The 26,511-nt window shown below is 41.0% G+C and overlaps 1 protein-coding gene across 6 annotated transcripts in view; it reads right to left on the reverse strand.

The window, feature by feature from the left end:
• CHD6 (chromodomain helicase DNA binding protein 6) overlaps positions 1–26,511 on the reverse strand; it is a 218,304-nt gene that overhangs the window by 21,257 nt on the left and 170,536 nt on the right. For all 6 annotated transcript variants that reach the window (XM_033962937.1, XM_033962936.1, XM_033962934.1 and 3 more), the window contains 5 exons: positions 24,193–24,250; positions 12,572–12,788; positions 10,621–10,829; positions 6,031–7,584; positions 3,738–3,886 (listed from right to left, as the gene is read on the reverse strand). In XM_033962937.1, coding sequence (XP_033818828.1) covers positions 3,738–3,886; positions 6,031–7,584; positions 10,621–10,829; positions 12,572–12,788; positions 24,193–24,250 — 2,187 coding nt within the window. The remainder of the gene's footprint in view (positions 1–3,737; positions 3,887–6,030; positions 7,585–10,620; positions 10,830–12,571; positions 12,789–24,192; positions 24,251–26,511) is intronic.

Genomic DNA, 26,511 nt, shown 5'->3' on the forward strand with positions numbered 1-26,511 from the left:
CCCTGTAACTTCGTCGAGTGTCCCCTAGTCTTTCTCATTTTTGATGGAGCGAAAAATCGATCCACTTGTACCCGTTCTACTCAGTATTTTGTAGACCCCTCAGTCATCTCTTTTCCAAGCTGAAGAGCCCAACCGTTTTTCCTCATACGAGAAGAGTTCCATCCCCTTTACCATCTTGGTCGCTCTTCTATGAACCTTTTTTGGCACCACTATATGTTTATTAAGAACTTTATATACCGCACAACAGCCTAAAAGGATCTAAGCGGTTTACAATACACAATTCAAATTCATCAAGAAAAGAACTCCATTAAAAATAGAAAAGGAAAGAATAAGAACAAAAGTTAAAGTTCTTTTTTCATAAAATATCATAGCAAATATCTCAACAGTAACAATTCTAACAGTAAAACAATAAAACACAGATCAGTCCCAAACTCTGTTCTAAGTTGAGAAAGCCAATTGGAAAAAATGTGCTTTTAAATGTCTTTTAAAATTTATATGATTCTTCTTTTATCAAGTCAATGGGCAGATTATTCCATAACCATGGCACTAAATAAAAAAAATGCACAATCTCTAGTTGATGTAAGATGTACCTTCGAAATATGAGGAATGACTACCCTATTGCCATTCAGAGATTGTAATAAACGTCTTGGGACGTAGAATAGCACCAAATTAGAAAGATCTGAAGGCTGTAACTGGAATAATGCTCTATGTGCTAACCAATGGAATTTGAAATACAAAGGTGTCACATAACCGACCTAGTAATCTGATTGCAAACGCTTCAACTGTCCCAACCCAATGCCTGCATAGACTAAATTACCATAATCTAACTTTGACAATACAAAGGCATGAATTAATATATGCAATGATTTCTCATCCAAAAAATCTCAAATGGCTCTAAGCTGTCTTAGTGCCCCAAAACCTTTAGCAACCGTGCTTGATACCTGTTCCTGAAAATGTAAACAACAATCAATTATAACCCCCAAATATCTGAAACTATCTACTAGTCTTATACTGCAATTATTTAATGAAAAATCTAGTTGAGGTGTTGCTTTATCTCCAGAGATACAACCATTCTTCTATTCTATTTAAGCTAGCCAAAAGAGGACCTAGATCTAATGTAGCAGGTGATAGTCTATAGACTAGTAGAATGTCATCTGCAGGGCTCAGAAAATATTAAATAAAACTGGCGATAGGGCTGATCCTTGAGATAAGGAGACCAGAATTGAATGCAATACTCCAGATGAGGTCACACCATGGAGCAATACAGGGACATTATGACATTCTTAGTCATGCTAACCATCTCTTTTTTAATAATTCCCAGAATCCTGTTTGCTTTTTTGGCCGCTGCCACACATTGGGCGGAAGGTTTCATCGTATTGTCTACAATGATACCCAGATCCTTTTCTTGAGCGCTAACCCCCAAGGTGGACCCTAGCATCCGGTAACTGTGACTCAGGTTATTCTTCCCAATGTGCATCACTTTGCATTTGTCCACATTAAATTTCATCTGCCATTTGCACGCGTTTTAACAACTTTGAACAGTTTAGTGTCATCTGCAAATTTAATCACCTCGCTCGTTCCAATTTCCAGATCATTTATAAATAAGTCCCTGTACAGAGATCACTGCGGCACTCCACTGTTTACTCTCCTCCATTGAGAAAAGTGACCATTTAACCCTACCCTCTGTTTTCTATCCGATAACCAATTCTTAATCTACAACTGAACTTTGCCACCTATCCCATGACACTTCAATTTTCGCAGGGGGACGCAGAGCAGCTTAGAAGTGCTGCTGAACATCCAGCAAGTTGGTTTTGATTATGAGCCTCATAGTGTGGTAGTGGACTCTGGGGTCCCCTCCCAACCATGTATAATACCAGCAATGATAGATGCATGCAGGGATAAAAGCCCCTGCCATAACATATCTAGCGTATTACAAAGCTTGATTACACCAGACCTAGAGTACAGCTTGTACAAATCACAGAAAGCAAAATTACTTACCGTAATAGGTATTATCCGGGGACAGAAGGGTGAGAGACTCACATGTGGGTGACATCATCCACCGAGCTCGGTACAGACAGTTTGAAAAGTATACTGTCACTAAGTTTTATTTATTCATTTATTTAAAAAATTTCTATACCATCTAGCCCTAGGGGGTTTACATAAGATCAAACATACATAATGCTCAAAACAATACAAAAGACAAAAACTTTGCGACTGCCTGCACCGTGCATACGTGAGTGCCTTCCCGCACACCTCAGTTCCGTAAGCAAGCTAAGAAGCCAACCAGGGGAGATGGGTGGTATGTGAGAATATCTGTTACGGTAAGTAATTGTGCTTTAACCTATGTGGGACTCCCTAGCTTACTGGAATGGGATGGAGTGAGAGTTGGCCATTAAGAGTATAAATTTTGTAATACTGCTTGGCAGAAAGATTCCAGACGGTAGTGAGATGTGAGCGTGTGAACTGAGGGCCTAGAAGCTGCTTTGCAGATTTCATCTATGGGAGTGGAACGTAAGAATGCAACTGAAGCTGCCACAGAATTCAATTCTCTGAGAAGAGTTGCCATAACCCCCTCCAAATTTAAGCTGCCACAGCAGATGTACTAAGTAGAAGTACCTTTAGCTCCTTTTTTATTTCTTCTTTTTTTTTTTTTTTAATTCTTTATTCATTTTAAAACTTTCATCAAGTGTACAAATATTCATAATAAACACAATTAGTCTGAGCACTTGAACATCTTATCATTATAACTTATAAGTAGAAATGTAACCCTCACCCCACCCTCCCTCAAATCCCTCTATTCATTATAAGATCATATATTTGTAACCCTCCCCCCACCCAATACTAAATGGTGTATAATTAATAGAAAAATGGCATCTAATCATGACAGAAAGATGTTAATGGCTCCCATATTTTAATAACATTTTTATAATTTCCATTCTGTACCGCTATTGATCTTTCCATTCTATATATATATATGACATACTGAATTCCACCAAAAATTAAAATTAAGCCTACTATGATCTTTGGATGGCAACTCCAGTCAAAATCATTAAAAGTTTGTTGTTACACGCTGATATCTGACTCTTTTTCCTCATAGACATTCCAAATATCACAGTATCATAAGATAACGCTACATGGTTTTCCAATAAACAATTTATTTGATCCCAGATTGAGTTCCAAAAGGCTAAGATATGGGGACAGTAAAACAAAAGATGATCCAAAGTCCCTACATCCATATTACAATGCCAGCATCTATTAGACAACTTTTGTAATCGAAAGGAGAATGGAGAAAATGGCAGGAGGATTGCTGGGGTTGATATGACCAGGTATGACCCCAAAGCTGGTACCACTTAGCCAACATACCCTTTAGCGCTAATGAACCATGAAACCCAGACCAGGAGCTTATGAGAGACTGTCTGCTGATAGATATATTTTAACTGACCAAGGAGCATACTGTCCTGAAGAAAAGAGTTCAGTTTAGTGTTCTCTATCAATACCTGCTGGTAGATGGTCATAATCCATCATTTTCTGGATTCATCTGCTATTGATGACAAGGAATCAGAATTTTGACACTGAGGAAAGTTTCTCCCACTATCCACAATGAAGCACAAGACCACCAGGCAGGGATCATGCCAACCAAATGAAAGTTTTCAATGGCTGAACACAGGAGGACAGGCGTTTAGATTTATCCTTTCAAGAAATTAATGTACATTTCAAGAAAAGCAGCTTTGAGGTACCTTAGGCCACTCTGAAAAGGAGTAGAGTGTTTTCTCCTGCAGAAGCTGTGCAATGGTAGGTGCTCGGGTATCGTGATAGTCATCCAGGGTCTCTCGGGCTAAAGCAGTCACGCAACATTTGTTCTCTTCTGAGCACTTTTCAGCATAATCTAAAAACAAGACGGCCACATCTAGTTATTGCCAGGCTGTCACTAAGCAAGTGATACCTGCCATAAACTAAAGATTTATGTCCTGACTTGCAAGACAGAGTGCCCACCAAGACCGGTCTAAATGTATAAAAACTATTTTCTTATTGCTGTAGATAGATCCATAACAAAAGTGCTGTCACTTTTATTATGGATCTATCTACAGCAATAAGAAAATAGTTTTTATACATTTAGACCACTATCACCAAAGAGAATGTGCACTAAATCACAGCTGATAGGCTTGTAGAAATGCACATTTTGTTCTATATAGCATATCATCAAAACCTGTTTTATAACTGACTGACCATTGCTGGAAACAGGACTGGTCTTTGACCTGGGGGCTGCCGCTTGAGCACGATGGACCACTGGTCTGACCTAGCAGCGGCAATTCTTATGGACTTTTGGCCTGACTCAGTATAACACACCAATATGTTCTTATGTTCATGCAAATCTCTGCAATCACTTTCTTCCTTGTCAACTAGATTTGGCATAACATGCACTTCAGCAATAGAAATGCTTATTGAATGGTGTATTTTTAGACAGGGTTAAAGTAAGTTTTCCAGGATACATTAAGTTAGGAGAATAAAAGAAAGCATATATTTACCACTTTCAGAGACTCTACCCCACAAAGAGCAGTTGCTAAGTATGTGGGAACTTGGAAAATGAATAACTAAAATTTATGCATGCTAAAAGGAAAACTGTGACCTATACAGGCTTACATACACTGAAAACAAAGTAGACTAGTGACATAGATATAGGTGGTGATGAAAGAGATGCTTCAACTGGGACTTTATTGCACTAGAACAGTCTGTGTTTCAGCACTTTCGTGCCTTCCTCACACATTCTGTTGTTTGGAAAATGACACAAAAAGCCTAAACACTGCAGTATCAATCTCTTAAGCCCAAATAAATCAAGCTAACAGGAAGCTAATTGTGAGAGAACACACTACAGCCATCTATGATATCAGACCTACTTCTCTTTCTAAACATTCTGCCTATGGTCGCTCTTTACCTGTTTATGCTGCTTGTAAGCACCAAATATTTCAAGATGGCGCTTAATGTGTGTACTGTGTAGCAGTGGTAATGAATATGCACAAGTTAAATTTGTATGAATTATCTCCATTCTTTTAAAATCTCTCTCATGCATATTCATTGTGGATATCCTGAAAATCTGACTGGCTAAGTGTGTCTCAAGAAATGGGTTGAGAACCACTGATATACCGAATCACAATAATGGAAGTAGCTACATAGAAAGAGTGTTCCCACCTTTTTATTACACCCTTATGCTACTGTATAATTAAAATACCACAGAAAAAAAAAAGACTCAAATGTTTTAAATACTGAGCCCAAAGTTATTATCTGGGTAGCGGTCTCTGCGCTCAAGTATTCCCCGGATGAACTTTAGTGAAATTCTTGCCAGCCTTTGAAGAAATATGCTGGATGCTTGGAAGTTAAGGGGGCTAACAGTGGATAAGATGGCTTCCCAATGTGAAAAGTGAGGGAGGGGACGGAGGAAGAAGGGCCCTGGGAGCAGCAGGAGACCACAGTCTTAACATAGCAGAAGAAGGGTGGGAACGATGGGGAGGAGGGCAGCAGAGTGGTTTCAAACCCATGAAAAACACCACATGAAATCTTTAGTTACACTCACCCATACAGCAAAATCTTCACAGTGAGTCATAAGACACATAAATTCTATATTGTTATTTAAACTATTGTATGAAAAATATAAGCATTACTTTTGCACAATTTTAGATCATTTTTAACTTTTAGATGCAAAATTTACTGCACTACAATAGGCCCCGATCCTCCAAATGGCGCCAAATTTTTAGGCACTGGTAGGTTTCAATGATGTTTTCAAGGTGCCTAAAAAAAGCAGCGCCGGAATCACGCCTCTATAGGAATGGCTTATGCCGGAAGTGGCGTTACACACCATTATGTACTTAGGGAGAAGCCATTCACATCAAAGGCAGGCTCCGGAAATGTAGGCCTGGCACCAGTTAGAGAATCCAGGCCACAGTGAACCTACATCCTAAACTGCTGTACTAGAAATGCCACTTATAAGAACTCTATTGTGCTTTATGGCCACTATGTGTATGATAAAGACGTTACCTGGACATAGACAGTCTTCAACTTTGTTCTCTTCCATAACATTGCATTTTGCATCTGTACCTTCCTCCTGAACGGGCCCATCTCCGCCCACAAGGAAGGCTGCAAACTGCAGCTCCCCCTCAGCTTTTCCTTCCAGGGGCTTCTCCTTCACACCTACAGCATCGTCCTTAAGGAACCCAGACAGAACCTCTCCAACCTTGTATGGTGCACAAAGTTTCTTTATGGGTGTCCTTTCACAGCCATTCAGATTCTGCTCCATGTTGCTCATCAGATTTTCTACATGACTTGCACTCCCTGTTTTCCTAGTCTTGTACTGGCTAGTAGAGTTGGATGCGGTCGGTTTAGCATGGCTTATCTCACTGGGGACACCACTTACATTATCACGATACAGTTCTATCATCCAGTCAGTGCTAGACTCATAGTCTTCACCCTCTCCTATATTGCTTTGGGAGTTATTATTCACCTCCTCCAGCGGCCTGTTCTGATCCTCCAACTTGTCTGATAACACATCAGAATTTCCAGGACTGTGACTGCAACCCAGAGCCGATTTATTCTCTAAAGAGTCATCTCCAAACAGTCCAGTGAAACCTTGGTTCGGTGGTATTTTCCTATCTAAGCTGAGCACACCAGGGTTACATGAGCCCTCTTCTTCTGCCTCCTGCATGTTTTCTGTGCATTGCAAAGGATCAGACATTCCAACAGGAGATGCCTTGCTGTGACCATTTAACCCCGTGGAATCCAGGGGATTGTGCTCCCCTTCCTGGTTGTCTGTGTGCTGGTATTCTGCTTCCATACCTTCCAAGAAACAGTCTGTCATGGTAGGTTCAGGGTCATAGTTATACAGAGCTTCATCGTTATTCACCTTACAGAGCAGACTTTTGGTTACCTCATTTCTCACCTCTGCATAGTTCAAGGTTTCTGGACCAAGTAAGCTTTGTTCACTGCTGCTTCCATCTAATACTGCACTGCTATATGTTTTTTCTTCATACATCATACACATCAAAGGTTCCGGTAAGGAGCAATCATCATGGTTAATGGACATAATATCCCTAACTTTGGACAGGAATGTTTCACTGCTTCCATCTTGTGAGCTACAAGGAGGGTTGGCGATAGGATCATCTAAGTTTTCTAGTTTAACCTGATATTCAGTGTCATTCTCTAGTAACTCACAAGTCCTTTCCACTGAATTGTACAGTTTTGAGCTACCCTGATAAGGACAGCATAGTTTTTCTGGGCCTGGATCCCCAGTCTGCTTATGCTGAGAATAGTTTCGATAGGCATCCAAGAAAGATAACTGGGGATCGTTCATTACATAGTAGTCAGTGCGACTCAGGCCATGCTTGGCAGTGCCAATCAGAAGATCTCGGTCATGTTTTCCACACTCCCACCACACTGGGAGGTAAAGACTAGGCTGGCATAGCTTCATGCGCTCATGCACATAAGGATGCTTCAATACTTGTTCTCGAACCTTGCGGATGAGCTCAATACGATACAATGTTTTTGCAGCCCGTTCTTCTGTTATCGGCTCAACACAGATAGCAGGATCTGGTGTACCTGTGAACACACATGAATACATAGTGATAAAACCAAAACTGATCTATTTTCAAATGCTCAAAATATCTGGTACTCATATTTTGAGAGTCACTCAAAACTAGGCTTTTCCTGGCTCAGCACTGAAGCACGTAGGATCTTTCAATTAGATCATCCTGGGAGAATGGTATTGTGTCTGCTCTTTGGGCCTTTCCACAGGCTTCAGTGCTTCTCACGCCAAATGGTGACATCACTTCTCTCTGACACATGTACACACAAACCCCGCTGGCATGGATCACCTTTTCATACTCCCCCCCCTTTATTCTCTCCACATGTCAGTCCCCTCTCTTTCACCCTTACCCTATCTATCCCACCACCTATCTGGCCAACAATTAAGTGAAAGAGAGCAGCTGTATTTCAGGTCACAATCCCTTCTTTTGTCCCACAAGACCAGACTCTAGGTTTGATAAAAAAATAGAACACCTCTCCTATGAAGAAAGACTAAACTTTGTAGAAGAGACAGAGAGAAAGAAAAATACTGGTGAGGTTTTTTTAAATCATGAGAAAGTTTGGACTATGGAAAGAGGAAACAGTTGTTTAAGCTAGGAGATTCTCCATGAAACTAACAACTGTCGTATTTCAAACAAATTAAGGAAAGTACTTTTTCACTCAAAATCCAATTAGGCTGTGGAATTTATTGCTGGTAGATATGGTCAGGCAGTTAGCATAGCCAAGTTTAAGAGGGTTTAAATGACAAACCCTTATTAGCCATGTAGGCTTGGGAAAGCCAGTGCTTATCTCTAAGAAATAGATCTACTCTTTGGGAACTGAGTTGAACTGACTATCGTCAGAGGCAAGAAGCTGATCTAAATGGATCATCAGTCTGACTCATGTTTTCAACATGCCTCAATCAACTCTTCTGCCCTATTCCATTACAAGTGCTGTGTGCTCCTGACTGACGGAGATTAGCGGGATTGAATCTTGTGCGAATTCAACCCCTTGATAACTTTATAACACCCATCACATACCCTAAATGTTCCTCTTTCTTGTCTAATGCACACTTAAAAACAGGAGAACCCGTAAGAAGGGTGCCTCAGGCATTAAGCTCTCACAGGTTGAAAGAGTGTTTTCACAAGATGATGCACTAAAGGCCTGATGAACTGAAGGATTTTTCCTTTTTGTCTCTATAGGGAAATTATTATTACAATGAGGAAAACAACAGCTATATTATCCAGAATCCCAATAGATTTTGCAAATGCAGGTCAAAGAAGCAATATGAATAACACGGGAACACATTTTTCCCTGTACCCGCAGGAACTCAATTTCTCCGTCCTATCCTTGTGAGATTTGTTGTCCTTGTCTCATTTCTGTAAGCTCTGCTTTAACCGCACAAGCCTCGGACAATTATGATTTTAAAGTGTTTGAGGCTTGTGCAGATGAGAACAGAGCTTGCAGGAATGGGGCAGGGACGAGAAAATGGGGATGGGGAAAAATTTGTCCCGTGTCATTGTCTGAATCTGAAATTTTGGCAGGAAAGTTCATTGGTTAGAGATTTGAATTTTGATGGGAATTTGTGCACCAATGAACTTTCTCACCAAAATTCAAATCTGTGACCAATGGACTTTTCTGCTTCAATCACCTCAAACCCCAGCCAATCAGGTTAGAGGACCACTATATATATATCTATATCTATATATAAAGACAAATTGCAGATCTCACAGCATACCCTGAAGAAAGCCACAGCATGATGGCTGAAATGTCGGTTCTACCTCCCAAGACATGGTGAGTCAAGTCCAACAATAAAGCAGAAATAACTACCGTATTTTCACGTAGATAACGCGCACCCGTGTAAAACGCGCACACGGGTATATAGCGCGCGGGGAACACAAATTTATGTAATAAAATGTTAATATAGCGTGCACACGCATATACCGCGCATGTTAAAACCTCCTCCCGCCTACTCCGAACCGGCATCCTCCCCCCGCTCGCGTCACCTCCCCATCCCCCTCTGATCCGAGATAATCAGATCCGGCATTCCCCCTGCGAACCAGCATCCTCCCCCCCCCCGCTCGCGTCACCCCCTCTCTCCCGCGATCCTACATCCTCCCCAGCACCGCAAATACAACTCTTACCCGATTGGGCATCGGCACCGGCACCAGCACCAATGCACAGCATGTGCCAGTGCCAGTGCCTGAAGATCCTCCCTCGTTGGTTTGGGCTGGGCCGGGCGGTGCGAGAGAGATCCTCCTTCTTCCTCTGCCGGGCTGGACTAGGCTTTGAGCATTTGTGCATGCTCAAAGCCTTCTGATCTCGCTCTCTCCGAGATCTCGGAAAGAGCGAGACCAGAAGGCTTTGAGCATGCGCAAATGCTCAAAGCCTAGTCCAGCCCGGCAGAGGAAGAAGGAGGATCTCTCTCGCACCGCCCGGCCCAGCCAAGCCCAGCCCAAACCAACGAGGGAGGATCTTCGGGCACTGGCATTGGTGCTGGTGCCAGTGCCCAATCGGTTAAGAGTTGTATTTGCGGTGCTGGGGGGGATGTAGGATCGCTGGGGAGGGGGGGTGATGCGAGCGGGGGGGGGGGGGAGGATGCCGGTTCGCAGGGGGAATGCCGGATCAGATTATCTCGGATCAGAGGGGGAATGACGCGAGCGGGGGGGGGTATGCTGGTTCGCAGGGGGAATGCCGGATCAGAATATAAAAAAAAAAAAATTGTAAAACACGCTCACACGTATAACGCGCATGGTTATGCACGGTTTGTAAAATCGTGTATAACGCGCGCGTTATATGCGTGAAAATACGGTAATCTATTTGAATATGTAATCTGACTTGAGCTGGGATTTGGAAGACTGAGTACTTCATTTTAAAAAGTCTACATCCAGGAGCAAATAATAAATGTATACAAAAAATCTACATTCAATCAAAGTTAGACAAACTGCAGGAAACTTCAATATCTAAATCAATCCTTCCATCTTGATCCTAACTGCTAAATCTAGCCCTTTTCTTGTGTTTCTGAGAAATCTTTATTTGCTTCATTTGTATAAGCAGAAGGAACTCTCTCACCATCCTCTTTGCGCAGGGGCAAGCGGCAGACTCTCCTACACATGGCAATGAAACTGTGAAAATATTTTTCCAGGCTCTCATCTGCCTTCTTCTCCAAACGAGACACAGTTCTGAACTGAGTCCAGTCAAAGACTTTCTTGTCTGTGTCATAGATGACACCAAATGAGGAAATGGTCCTGTAGAAATCGGCCTGTTCTCTTCTTGTCCACCTAGGAGATAGGAAGACAAGGACAATAAATTGAGACACCATGAAATTAAGAGGTAGTTGGTTAGAGCAGCAGGTTGAAACCCGGTTCAGATCTCACTGGGTAAAGATTTTTAGGGTTTACGCATTTGTTAGGAATATCTTATCCTGTTAAACCTACTGATTTTAACTGCTGTGGTGCTGAAAAGAGCAGAAATAATCTAAAGAGTAAAAGATATGACAACCAGGAACAAGAACGTTAGTTCCCTGGTAAGGGGTGGTACACTTTAAAGAGGAATACAGTGTTACCTCCCGTACTATGTCCTGCATTCCACTAAAGACCAAACTTAAAATAGCTCCCGGACCAGTTGCTCCAAGAAGCAGTCATTTATGACATCTAGGAGTTTTACCTCCCTAGCACTCCCTGATGTAACTGTTCCTTTGTTGGTGCACCCTGACGCAGCAAATAGCAAAACGGGGATTTCCCTGTCGGGTCTACTGGGATACCGGACCAACTGCACTTTGGCAACCGATTACCCAGCCGAGAAACAGATAAGTCCACTTTTATGTAATATGGATACAGCAGTGGACATTTTGCCATGAAAGAAGTGATTTTCCTATTTTTCAAGTCACCAGGATTTATATTCACTGGTTTTCAATATTTGAATTGATATATTCAAGTCTCCACTGTGGGATAGAAAATGGACTATAAAGGGGTGGAGTTTTTTCAACCATATGAAGCTTAACTGAGGTTTTTTTCCTCCACTTCTTTAGGTTTGTCAGGTTGTTTCAGCCTGTTCTGTGAATTCTTAGGTGACACATTTAGTTTGGAGCAGGAAGATTTGTTTGCATACAATTTGTCTAATTCATCCAAAACAGTGTGGTAGTTTAAATCACCCATCACTGTTTCACAATTCTCCAGCTTTCCTAATCTCTGAAAACATTTCTTCATCTGTCTGCTCATTTTGTAGTATAACTCTACCTTTATATGCCTTCCTTTCAAACATGGATTCCCCACTTCCATCTATGTCATGCAGAATGTTGATTTGATTTGATTTAATTCCCTCTAACATATAGCGCAACCCCCCTCCAATTTGATCGACTTTATCCTTGCGATATAATTTGTACCCAAGTAATACAGTGTCCCATTGATTGTCCTTCTTCTACCAAGTCTCTGAGATGCCTATTATATCTACCTCATCATTCAATGCTATATACTCTAACTCTCTTACTTTATCTTTTAGACTTCTAGCATTTATATACAGACACTTCAAATTGTGTTTTTTACTTGTATCTACAGGCTGCTGAGATGATGACAGGGATAACTTCACATCTTTACTCTGCTTCCCTCTTAAGCACTCTTGGCTTTCTTTCACCATTTTTGAAACTTCTCTATTGGGACTCCCTAAATAATGTTCTGATTCAACAGTATCCTAATTGCTTTCTCTCAAACATTTTTTTCATACACATCTGCCTGTCTTCATTATTCTTAACTCCTGCATGATTTACTGCTTTACTCCTACTTCCTCCAGCTCTGGAGAACTGTGTGCGCGCGTATGTATACACATAAATGTGGCAAGGGAGAGGGATGATTTTGCTGCTGTCTGAGATGCCTGTTCTGTTTGGGCAGTGCGTGCAAAGAAAGTCTGAACTGCTATTCCCTATTTTGTACCTGCTCTGTAGATAAATGGAGGACTTTAATTTTCAGTGCTTTTGATCCAGATCCTTTCACAAGTGCTAAATTCACTAGTTTAAAAAACTGCATACCTCTTCTGCATTTCCTTCACAACAGGATCAGAATCAGTTGTCCTGCGGAGCATTTCCTCCTGGAGCCAGTATCCATGGTTACTGGGTATTAACAACTCTGCTCGAGGAAGCTCTTTACGATTACATCGCTGGTACACTGTGATCAAGCGTCGCAGTCTTGCTGTCAGTGCAGATGAAACTGGCCAGCAGGATCTGTTCAAGTTCAAGCCATCCTGGGCTTCAAATATCACGATAAACATTAGTATTACAAACCATTCCAGAAATTCTTTTTTTTTAACTACAAATATTGCCCTGCGTCTCTCAATGCTGGAAGGCATGCTATTCCAAGGAGAAATTAGGTCCTTACCTGCTAATTTTCTTTCTATTAGTCTCACCAGACCGGCACAGAAATGGATGGGTTTACACTCCTCTGCCAGCAGGTGGAGACTGACACACTAACTTTTGCCTACAGTACAAGTGGGCTGTTCAGACCCTCTTACAATCAGTCTTTACGAACAGCCCAGCAGAAATCAACTAGGCTGAACCAGGACATACAACTCCACACTCACATGGAGAAAACCAAGGAATAGTCCCAAATTGGACCAGGGGACACTGTTGGATACTGATTAGAATAAGAACCTTTCAGAACGCCCCACAGTTCACCAGCTAAACCAGCCAAACCAAATGCCGCTGCTTTCAACTCTCCAAACAACCAGCAACAACCAAAACCTGCAGAAATAAACTGTATTCTTCGTGAAAACAACAAACAAAATCACAGGGAGGGGTCTGTGCAGGTCTGGAGGGACTAAAAGAAAATTAGCAGGCAAGGACCCAATTTCTCCTTCTTTAGCATCCCTCCAAACCAGCACAGAAATGGATGGGATGTACCAAAGCAGTACCCCCAAAGAACACGCACACCGAACACTGCAACCTGACATGCCTGAATGTCTACACAGTAGTGTCAAACAAAAGAATGGAGAGAAGACCAAACCGCAGCTTACAGATATCCACCAGAGGAACAAGAGAAGATTCAGCCCAAGAAGCTGCTTGACCCCGAGTAGAATGAGCTTTGAAAAAGTCTGGCACAGGCTTCTTTTGGAGAAGGAACGCCGAAGCGATAGACTCCTTGATCCAGCATACAATTGCAGCCTTGGAAGCACCGCCCCCCCCCCTCTCCCCCCCTTATGAGGACCAGTTAAGAGGACAAAAAGACAATCCGATTTATGGAACTCCTGAGTCCGCTGAACATAAGAGCAAAGGACATCCAACTTGTGCAACTGCCTCTGCTCCATCGATCCCTCCCAACTACCCAAGACTGGGAGGATCACAGACTGGTCAACAGGATACAGCAAAACCACCTTCGGAAGAAAGGAGGGAACCAGCCGCAGTACAACCCACTTCCTAGAGAACTCCAAGAAGCGAGGCCTACACGAAAAGGCCTGCAGATCCAAAACACGCTTTCGGAAGTAATGGCCACCAAGAAAACCACCTTAATAATAAGGTCCTTCAATGTACAGGCGCTGAAAGGCTCAAACGGAGGACAAACTAGCATGGAGAGAACTAAATTGAGATCCCAGGCCGGAACCAATGGCCAAACTGGAGGCCACAGCTCTCAAGAAATGAATCACATCTGGAGAACAGGCCCAACGTTGATCGTGCAAGAGACCACGAAAGGAAGAAAAAGCAACAATTTGCACCTGAAGGGAGGACAAGACAAGGCCTTGCTCCAGGCCATCCTTCAGAAACCCCAGGATATGAGGCAAAGCAGCTCAAAGGGGAACCACGCCACACAAGGAACCCCACTCTTCAAAAAGATGTCAAACACGGACATAAACCGAGAGGTAGAAAGTCTCCAAGACCCTAAGAGAAAGGATAGCACCTTATCCGAATAACCCTTCTTCCGTAGTCAGGCCCTTTCAAGAGCCAAGCCGTAAGACAAAAGGGACCTGGATCAAACATTGGAATGGGACCCTGAGTCAAACAGATTTTTAAGAGGCTCATTTTTAATTTGGATGGAACGTACACCTGATTTTTTTTTTTTCAAATGTCAACAAACTGCAAGCATCTGTTAATAAAGATCTTAAATCTGTTTGTCCAGCTTCATTTAAATGACAGCTGATTCAAAGTTACATCTCTGTATTGGATATTACAAGAACATTGCCCTTACAGAAATTAGAGGTTGTTTTTAATTAAATACTCACAGATAAAATTGAGGTCTTAAAACATTAAATTCCAGTTTTAAAGTCTGGAAAAAAAAGATCTGACAAGAAGGGCAGTGGAAGATGATCTACCACTAGCAGATGAACCAGATCCATATACCACGGGTGCCTGGGCCACTACGGAGCCATGGGAATCACATGGTCTGCATGCCGAGCAATCCAAAGAAGAACTCTGCCCACCAGAGGCCATGGAGAAAAGACATATAGCAGGCCATCCCTCGGCCAAGCCTGCACCAGAGCATCCAGTCCCTTGGCCTGGAAATTGCTGTGCAGACTGAGGAACCTCGGCGCTTTGGCGTTGACACTCGTGGTCATCAGATCCATGACCAGCCGACCCCAGGACTGAACAACCAACTCAAAGACTTCCAGCCTGAGACACCACTTGCCGGGATCCAGCGCATGATGACTGAGAAAATCCGCCTGAACATTGTCTACACCAGCAATGTGGGAAGCCGAGATATCCTGAAGATGAGCCTCCACCCACTCCTTGAGCAGAGAGGTCTCCATGCCACCAGATAACTCTTGGTACCCCCCTGACAATTGACATATGCCACCGCTGTGGCATTGTCGGAGAGAACTCAAACTGACTTGTCTTCCAGCAAGGACTGGAATTCTACCAATGCCAGCCGAATAGCTCTGGTCTCCAGAACATTGGGAACGACCGGGATGCCTCCAACATTGTCCAGCTGCCCTGAGCCGAGCGACCGAGGCATGAAACTCTCCAATAGAGAAGACAGGCATCCGTGAGAAGCATTGTCCACTGGGACTGATCGAGACTCACCCACTGAAACAGATTGGAAGACTGGAGCCACCAACGTACGATGCACTGAACTAATCCCTTGAGCGTCCAGATCGTGAATCTGTGGCGACCACTGTTCAAGAAATCCATACTGAGGAGGACGCATGTGAGCCCGAGTCCACAGGACCACTTCCAAGGAAGCCACCATGGACCCAAAGACGTGCAGAAAGTATTGTGCCAGAGGACATCGGCAATCCATCAGAGAGCGAATCTGCATCTGCAATTTGCACACCCTGACCCTTGGAAGGAAAAAAAATTCCCCAGGCTGGTGTCAAAAAGCACACCAAAATGCACCAAGCACTGAGACGGAATCAACCGACCCTTGGCCAGAAACCACCCAGCCCAGAGACTGGAGAAACTCCACAACGCGAGCTGGAATCTGGGAACGCTCCTGCAATGACTTTGCTCAAAACAAACAAGTACCAGAGGTGCACCAGAATGCCCTCCTTGCTCAAGGCTGCTGTCACCACAGCCACTACATAATCTTGGTGACGGTGCATGGCACTGTAACTAGACCCAAATGGAACTGCACAAAACTGATAATGCTCTCCCAAAATCACAAAGGGTAGGAATCATTGATGGGAGGCCCGAATGGGAGCATGCAGATAGGCCTCTGTAAGGTCGAGAGAAGTCAGAAATTCCCCAGGCTGGAGAGCCAGAATGACAACTTCCAGGATTTCCATGCAAAAAGACGGAACCCAGAGAGCCCTGTTGACACCTTTGAGATCTAAAATGGGCAGAAACACCCCTTTTTCTTGAGCACCACGAAGTAAATGGAGCTCCTGCCGGTGCAAATCCCCTGAGGAGGCACTGGGACTACATCTTTGAGGTCCAGCAACCTGAGCAGTGTCTACCGAAAAGACCAAAGTTGCCTGACAAGGAGTGGAGAGGAAACAATCTGGGAAAGGACATGAAAAACTCCAGAGCATAACCATCCAGAATCACCATCGGGACCCACTGACCCGTTGTGATCTCAACCCATCCCCAGTAAAACTTCCACAACCAGGCTCTGGTTGGGAGGACTGCAAAGCCTGAATGGACAGAAACATCTTTTGGAAGGAAAGGAGATCACACCCCAGCCAGCGCGGTACCTACGAAATCGATTCAAATGTCTTCAGGCAGAACCACCATGTGCAACCGGGCAAGGTCAGTCCTCTGATGTTTTGGGTGTTTTTTTATCTTTACTGAGGCACAATAGAGACACTCAAAGCCTGAACCAGCTTATCCAACTCCTCTCCAAAGAAAAAGGAGCCCCAGAAGGGAAAACCCACTGAGCTTAGACTTAGACACCACAGCCAGCGACTAACCCCACAGGGCACGGTCGGCCATCACACCTAGAACCATGGACTGCACTGAGGCACCCAACAGATCATGCAAAGCATCATAATAATAATTTTATTCTTATATACCGCCAAAGCCGTAGTAGTTCGAGGCGGTTTACAGCAAAGAAGGGCTGGACAATCAGCGAATAGGTACAATCAGCGAAACAGATACAATTTAAATAGGTAAGCAGGATATAGGTACAATATATAGGTACAATGTATATAGGTAAGCAGGATACAGAGGAAGGCATAAGAGATCTTGGAAAACGAGAGGGCGGGCATAAGAGAAAAGAAGCTCCCAGCTCAATCTTAAGAACTTCCTGATCCACGAAGGACCAGTCAGCTGCTGCTTGGTCAAGAACTCTCACAGATCACCGGAAAACAAAGCCAGGGTGCCAGACTGCCACAATACGCCGCCAGGGCAACCACATCAAAACTGCATTTAAGTAGAGCTTCCAGTCCTGAGGATCCTCTAAACACAGAAAACTTGGGGAGGTGGGGAAAATGGGGGGAAGGACTCGACCCTCTCGAGTATGGCACCCCCAAGCTCGGTAGGACCCCAAGAGGGTCCCCAAGCTCTATCAGGACAGCAAAAGAGACCAGAAAAATTCCCTAACCAGATCCAACAGGCCCAAACAAAACAGACTGCACAATCTTATCATTCCACCTGCTGGAGACTGAGAAAAGACTGAGTGTAAGAGGGACTGCACAACCCACTTCCACTGTAGCCAAAAGGTAGTGTCTCAGTCTACACCTGTATGCAGAGGATCGTAAATCCATCCTTTTCTGTGCCGATCTGGAGGGATGCTAAAGAATATGAGTTTAATTGTACTGCTGGTAAACCAATCTACAGGACTTCTCAGTATTCTGGTTGTGATACAGTACCACAAAGTTAGGGCACATGCTGGAAAGTTCAGTGTCTTGGAATGCTCTTGCATTCATATGTTTTTGGGGTGGGGTTTTTTTTTTTTGCTCATTATAGTATTCTGCCTTCTATGGGGCTATTTAATAAATCTTCACTCACTTCAAAACTACTTATATTTTTCTCCATTTTAGAGTTCTCGCTCAAGCTATCTCAAACCTCACTGCTATAAAGGACAGTTAGTAGTATTGTCACTCAGTAAGGAGCATCATCAAACCATTAAGAGACTCCAAAACTATTACTCACAGCTTATTTATAAATTCTCCAACAGTATCATCATCAGTCCAACTCAATTCTTCTTATATACCAGACACTGTGAGTATTTAAGCATAAAATGGCACCAAAGGACCAACCTCCATAGAAAAAATACCAAGCCAAACACAATGGAGATGAGAAATACCAGTCTTTATTATATTTCAATATGACTCATTTTGAAGTATAATAAAGACTGGTATTTGTTTATGTCTTGCGCCTTGTCTTCTCCACTGTATTTAAGCATATAATCATTTGCACAATATCCATGGTAGTGAATCCTTAACTTACCCCCTCTTTTACTAAGGTGCGCTATGCTTTTAAGCACGCGGTAAATATTAAGACGCGCTAAACGATAACGCATGCATGTTATCCTATGGACGCGTTAGCGGTTAGTGCACGTGTTGATTTAGCGCACCTTAGTAAAAGAGGGCCTTAGAATTACAGAATCTTCTTTACATCGTTTACTTTTTTCCCCAAAATCCTTTCATGAAACTCAGTCGAGTTTCTCCTTATTTTAACAAACTATGTCTTTTGGGGGTTAGAAATGGGTTCATGGTAATGGTATAAAATGTTATTAAGTTATAATAAGTATAATATTAAAAATATATTATTTAATAGGTTAGAGAATTAAAATATAATTTGTTTTTCTCAAACATTTTAATTTATATTAGTTAAATGATTCCAATGATACATATTGACTCATTAAATAGATAATGAAGTATATTTTAAGAAATAGAATAAGTTATGTGATGAATTATTATAAATGTTTTATGTGACTTATTTTTAAAAGAAAGATGATTCAAAGTTAGTCTGTTGGGGATCTCTTGTTGTCAGGTCTAATATGTGTGTCATCAAGTTTTCACTTTTAATAATGAATTGGGGAGGGAGGGTGGGAAAAAGGGTTGGGAAGGGAGGACTAGGGAGGGAAAAATTCAATGTGCAAAGTTTAAAATATAGGGAATGGTGTCTGTTCATAATAATTTTATTAAGTCTAATTATTTTCATTGGAGTATGTATTTGGAAATAAGAATTTATAATGGAGATTAAAATTTTTTCTTTAAACGTTAATGGCCTTAACCATCAAATAAAGAAGAAAACAACAAAATGTGGATCTATATTTTATACAGGAGACGCACGTATCAATGGCGGAGTCAAAAAAGTTGGAAGGGGATTGGGTAAAACTGAGGTTTTTTTGCCCCTGCTCTTGGCAGAAAAGCTGGGGTTGCCATATTAATAAATAAAAAGAATACAGCTAATTTTCAATTGGTTGATTCTGATCCCTTGGGTAGGTGGGTACATGTAAGAATGAGCATGGGAAATAATACTCTGGAACTGTTTAATGTTTATGCCCCAAATACGAATCAAAGTGAATTTCCCACTGGCTGCTTCTAATTTAGTAGTGGCTGGAGATTTCAATGCTGTTATAGATCCATTAATGGATAAAAAACCAAGTAAAATTATGAAGTCCTTAGGGCTAGATAATTTGATACAATCTTGTGATTTGAAATATATATAGCGGATACTTCATTTTGATGAGCAGGAATTTTCTTTTTGTTCACAAGTTCATAAATCTTTTTCAAGAATAGATTATATTTTTGTTTCAAATCAATTAGTACAAGTGACAAAAGCATCCATAGACCCTATCATACTATCAGACCATGGAGGTGTGTGGTAAGTTTGGAGAACAAGAATGCAGTAGGTCTGTTTGGAAATTCAATAATACATTGATTGCGGATTCAAATTTCCTTGAAGATTTTAAATTAAAAATGATTGAATTTTTTCAAATTAATACCTCGGAAGAAATTACCACAGAAACATTAAGGGATGCATTTAAGGCTACCATGAGAGGTAATATTATCTTATATTCGGCATATATTAGAAAACAACATAAAAAACAATTCTCTGATTTGGGAAAAAGAAATTATAAATTTGGAAAATAAATTAGCTGATAAGTGGGAGCAAAATACCTTGCAGGCTTTATTAAAAGCAAAGGGTAAATATAATGAGATATCGTCAAAATTGGTAAGGAAAGATTTGTTTTCCCAACAAACTTTGTATTATGGAAATTCAAATAAGGCGGGAAGATTATTGGCAAATTATCTTAAAGCGAAGAAAAGAAAAACAAAAATTATTGCTATAAAAGATGAGAAAAAAATGACACATACTCAAATTGAAAGCAATTTAAGTCAATTTTTATAAAGACCTATATTCTTCTGAGCCTTATGAAAATACAGAAAAAGATGGTATAGAATTTTTGAATCTGATTGAGGGTCCAAAAGTTCCTTAACATATTAAAAGAAGTTTAGAAGAGCCTATATCATTAAAAGAATTAGAAACAGCGTTGAAATCTCTTAGAGTTGGATCCGCTCCAGGTGGGGATGGTTTCACAGTGGAATTTTATAAATCATTTCAAATTACCCTATTGCCTCATTTATTGAAATTATATCAGACTCAACTAAATAAGGGTTGCATCACAGGTACTATGGCGGAATCATTGACTATAGTTTTGCCAAAACCAAACAAAGATCCCACATTGGTTTCAAATTACAGGCCTATATCATTAATCAATGTAGATGGAAAACTTTTGGCTAAGACTTTGGCTTTACGTTTAGCCAAGGTTCTCCCTTTTATTATTGATATGCATCAAACTGGATTCGTTGCTGGAAGACATTCATCTAATAACACAAGATTGGCTTTTCATATGTTAAATTTGACAAAAGCCATGAAAGATCCGGCTTTTTCTGTATCCTTGGATGCAGAGAAAGCCTTTGATCATGTATCAAGCTATGGAATGGTTTGGAATAGGTTCAAGATTTATACAAATGATTCAAACATTGTATAGCTCCCCTGTTGCAAAACTATATATTAATAATAATTTTTCAGAACGCTTTAATTTGCGGAGGGGAGTTAGAAAAGGTTGTCCCCTATCTTCTTTGCTTTTTGATATTGTTTTGGAACCCTTGTTATTAGCTATTCAACAAACAAAGGAGATACAGGGTATTCCTTATTCAGACCGGGAATACAAAGTCTCTGCATATGCAGATAATATTTTGCTTCATTTGAGAAATCTTGAAACAACCATTCCATGCTTATTAGAATTGATTAAAAAATTTGGAAAATTTTCAGGATATAAGATAAATTGGCGTAAATCTGAAGTTCTTCCACTTAATGTGTATTGCACAAAAGGATTATTTGATTCATTTTCTTTTGTATGGAAGGAAGGTGGATTAAAATATTTGGGTATTTGGATAAAAACCACACTGGAAGACACAATGAAAGAGAATGAAAAATTTTTATTGCAGAAGGTAACAGATGTGTGAACAATGGAATCCATTAAATTTGTCTTGGTGGGGGAGAGTTCAAACTATTAAAATGATGATATTGCCTGTGGTATGCTATCAGATGGGAATGTTACCAGTTTTTTTTTAAGGGGTCCTTTTATAAAAAGTTAAACAGTATTCTTACAAAATTTGTTTGGTTGGGCAAAACTCCTAGAATTGCTTTAGGATCTCTACAAAAATCAATTACAGAGGGTAGGGTAAATTTTCCCAAATTTTATAGGTATTATCAAGCCTATATTTTGAGATAGGGCATGTATTGGGTCCTCCCAGAGCTCATCGATAATACTCCAGATTGGTTATGGTTGGAATGACGACTCATGTTCCCTTTGAGACTATGTCATGTTCTTAGTATTAAGATGCCTAGGTTATATAAAGATAACAGAATATTTATGGATACATGGAAAACTCTTAGGTATGTTAATAATTTAACGCCTATTCCAATCTATAAATCAACTAATCAAATAATATGGTTAAACTCCAAGATTCAAATTGGCGGATTTAGGTCATCTGGAAGCACTGGATGATTGCAGGTATACAAATTTTGGGAGATGTTATTTCAAATGGTAAATTGCTTGACTTTTCACGGTTGCAACATAAATATGGTCTTAATAAATCACAAAGTTTTAGATGGTTGCAACTGAAGCAGGCTATTCAGAAGGGGTTCCCTGAATGGAAAAATCTCAATAATTAGTATAGTCTGGAGTTCTTATGCTTTCAAGTGGACTTCTTGGGTCACCAGGCCGCACAGTGGTATAAATTGATTAATGGATTTATAAATAAAAAACCTAAAAACGGTCTTAGGGACATCTGGAGCATTGAGATTAAGCATCAAATTACGGCGTCTCAAATGAATTTGGTCTTGGAGAATGAGATCTACAGTGTCTGCATCTATGAAACAAACTTGGTTTTTTTCTTTTGCATAGAGCATTTTGGACCCCAGTTAGATTATAAAAGTTGGATAGCTCTAAGTCTAATAGATGCTGGCATTGTAATCTGGAAGCAGGGACTTTAGATCATTTAATATTCTATTGTCCCTGTATCATGGCTTTTTGGAAATTAATCTGATCTCAAATTAATTGTTTATTAGAAAACCATGTAGCATTATCATATGATACAATAATGTTCGGTATGTCAATGAGAACAAAAAATCAAATTTCACCAAGTAACAATAAACTTTTATTGATCATGATAGGAGTCGCCATACAACATAAAGGGAGTTATAATAATTTTAAAAAGATTTGGGGGCCATTGACAAGTTATTGCAATGATTAGACACCATTATTCATTGAAGGTACACTTGCACATAGGGGGGAGGGGAGAAGGTATAAAGTTATATTAAGGTCTGATCAATTGATAATATTTATATGAAATTTTTGAATGTTTTGGGAGGGAAGGAGGGGAGGGTATAAATGTGTTTTTAAGAAGATGTTAAAAGAAATACAAGAGATGTTTATAAGGTTTAAATGTTATAATATTGTATTCTTGATGTCAGATGGAAAAATGAATAAAGAATTTGAAAAAAAAAACAACAAACAACAAACTATGTCTTATTTTGCATGGACTATTTATCATCAAATTCATGGAGCTGCTATGGGGGTTACTCATGTACTCCCTCCACAGCAATTTTATTTGTGGCAGATCTGAACAAAAACATGTCTTCTGTAGACTTAATTTTGGAAAAGCTCCCTTCTGGAAGATAGGTTTTTTTTTCATTTGAACTGATACATATGAGGAATTGAAAAGGAGTTTGTCCATAGTTTGAAGCCATTACTTTACATTTTCAATTTACTATGACACACAATCAAGAGTGGATTAAAGCAGAAATATACTCTTGCAGCTCACTGGAAAAAGAAAAGAGATCTACCTTTGAATTTTAAATGGAGAATTATCAATTACATGTCCAGGATTAAATTTTATATATATATATATATATATACACACACACACATATAAAATTTAATCCTGGACATGTATATATATATATATACACACACACATACATACACACACATACAAATCTAGGAATTTTTTTGATTAAAATATTGACTTCTCCCTGGAGCAGAGTGGACTACTCGTTTATTCAAAACACAATCATGATGATGGATATTGTAAAGAAGATTCTGTAATACTACATACACCACAGAACTGTGATACATATTCACCGAGATGTTTTCTGTTCTTTTACTTAAATACAGAAAATTTATTTTTAAATGATTTATACAATATTTTTCCAAAACCACCCAACAATGATCACTTTGCTCTGTAAAAAACCAAAAACAGCCCAATGGCTCATGAACAAAACTGCAAGATCCAGATTTAAGTAAGGTTCCCCTCCAGCCCTTGATCAACCAGAACAAATCAAGTGTAAGTTCAGGGAATTAGAGAATACAAGGGAAAAACACAAAACTAAGGGCTCCTTTTACAAAGCCGGGCTAGGGCCTTAAAGCGCGGAATAGCGCGCGCTAAATTGATGCATGCGCTATCCGCTACCGCCTCCTTTGGTGCAGGCGGTAAATTTCCGGCTAGTGCTTGCTAATCTGGTGTGTGCGTTAAAACCGCTAGCGCGGCTTTGTAAAAGGAGCCCTAAGACTTAGGGCTCCTTTTACGAAGGTATGCTAGTGTTTTTAGCGCATGCACCAGATTAGCACACGCTAGCCAAAAAACTACAGCCTGCTCAAGAGGAGGCGGTAGCGGCTAGCGCGTGCTATTCCGCGCATTAAGGCCCTAATGCGCCTTCGTAAAAAGAGCCCTTAAACTCACCACTATCCTAGGATATATTCTCACCTGTACTACTGTCCTCTCTCTTCATGTCCACTTCGTTACAAGATGCAGGATTTTCCTCCTGAAAAATAATATATTTGTTGACTTTTAGCATAGGTATTTTTGATGGTTTCCTACACAAAAATGACACATTAGCTCACTGATCCCTAATTTTTTCAAGAGATGGGTCATCCTAAAGAGACTGACTGGATAGAATCTGCTTGGTTGGAAGGTAAAGAAAGATTAGGTTCTTACCTCGATTGTCTTCTTTCTTGTATAAGTGTCTTGTGGTCCTGAACGTTAGTGTTTTGCATCTGAACCTGCAAATTGCTTGCTGAATGCTATCATCTTTTGAACTCTGCCTCCTTCCCAGGGAGCTGCTCCTGCCCCCTCAGTTTAGTACTAAAGCAGCCAAGTAACACTATAATGACAGACATAAATAACCAGGAGGGGAGAAACGTGGAAAAATCCCCGACACTACAATTCTATTCTGCTCTGTAACTAACATATCTATTAACATTATAACATTCAAGCAACTGATCAAAACAGATATAAAAACTGTGTAACTAGCACTAATCTTATACAGAGCTCATAGCTACCCGCATGTCCTGCTATCAAGCAAAGAAACTAGACTTTACTTTTCTGAGCATTTCCTTTCGAATTCTCCAAATCGGACTGACCTTAAGGCAGAAAGCAGGCGAAGCCCACTGATTGGGCAGGGCTTCAGGACCCCTAGACACAAGAAAGATTATCAAGGTAAGAACCTAATCTTTCTTTTTAGTGTAATGTGTCTTAGTGATCCTGAATGCTAGGGATGTACCAAAGCAATCCCCAGAATCTAGGGTGGGTCAACTGAGCCTGCCTTCAAAACAGAGGACCCAAAAGCAGTGTCACTCATGGCTACTACATCCACCCTATACAACTGGTAAAGATATGAGAAGTAGACCAAATAGCTGCTCTACAGATATCCTTGGGTGAAACCACCCGAGTCTCCGCCCATGAGGTAGTATCTCCTCTAGTGGAGTGTGCTTTCAATGTGATTGGTAGCTGCATACACGGAGGAAATGGCAATCTTAATCCATCTAGAACTTAAGGCTTTAGAAGCCAGCTTCCCTTTCTTGGCAGGACTAGTCAGAACAAAAAGGTGAAATTCATTGGTAACTTTGAGGTACCAGAGAAACACTTGCTTGACATCCAGCAAATGCAACACTTTATCCTTTTTCTTAGACTCCATAGGGTGAACAGTGAGCAAATGGACTTCCAGATTAAAGTGGAGGGTCGAGACTACTTTTGGTAAGAAGGACGGAACCGTGCGCACGAAGAGCCCTGCTTCCGTAAACGTAAGGAACAATTTCCTGTAGAACAGAACTTGTAACTTGGAAACTGATACTGAAGGGAATAGACTTAGTAGATAAAGACAGGTTGTTCACCCTCTCCAAGGTAGGGAGAACGAGAGGGCACTCTCTAAAGTTAAAAGGGAATAGATTCTGTACAAATGGAAGGAAGTTCTTCTTCAACCAGAGAGTGGTGGAAAACTGGAACGCTCTTCCGGAGGCTGTTATAGGGGAAAACACCCTCCAGGGATTCAAGACAAAGTTAGACAAGTTCCTGCTGAACCAGAATGTACTCAAGATAGGGCTGGTCTCAGTTAGGGCACTGGTCTTTGACCTAGGGGCCGCCATGGGAGCGGACTGCTGGGCACCATGGACCACTGGTCTGACTCAGCAGCAGCAATTCTTATGTTCTTAACTCATCTTGCTGACATAAAATCACACCATAAACACAGTCTTGACCAGGGGTCTCCAAAGTCCCTCCTTGAAGGCCGAATCCAGTCGGGTTTTCAGGATTTCCCCAATGAATATGCATTGAAAGCAGTTCATGCACATAGATCTCATGCATATTCATTGGGGAAATCCTGAAAACCAACTGGATTCGGCCCTCAAGGAGGGACTTTGGAGACCCCTGGTCTTGACTGTATGATCCAGAATGGAAACCTCCCGTAAAGGTTCATATGGAGCTCTACTGTTAAGATTCCAAGGGAAAGGGAGACAACCAAAAAGCCCCTTTAATGAACTAGGCAACATCTCGGTGAGAATTCAGAAATCCTCTTTTCTCCCCAAGCTTGGAAACAGGAAAGACCTGCTATCTGCACCTTCAGCAATTTGACCAACAGACCCTTCTAAAGTCCCTTCTTGCAAAAAAGTCCAGTACTACCAAAATCGGAGCTCATAAGGGCTCTACAACATCCACAGCACACCAGTGTCGAAAGGACTTCCAGGCTTTGGCATAGTCTGCTACCGTCAATGGCTTCTTAGCTCTAAGCAGGGTTGAAATGACCATGTC

The sequence above is a fragment of the Geotrypetes seraphini genome, chromosome 11, assembly GCF_902459505.1.
Source record: "Geotrypetes seraphini chromosome 11, aGeoSer1.1, whole genome shotgun sequence".
Lineage (NCBI taxonomy): Eukaryota > Metazoa > Chordata > Amphibia > Gymnophiona > Dermophiidae > Geotrypetes > Geotrypetes seraphini.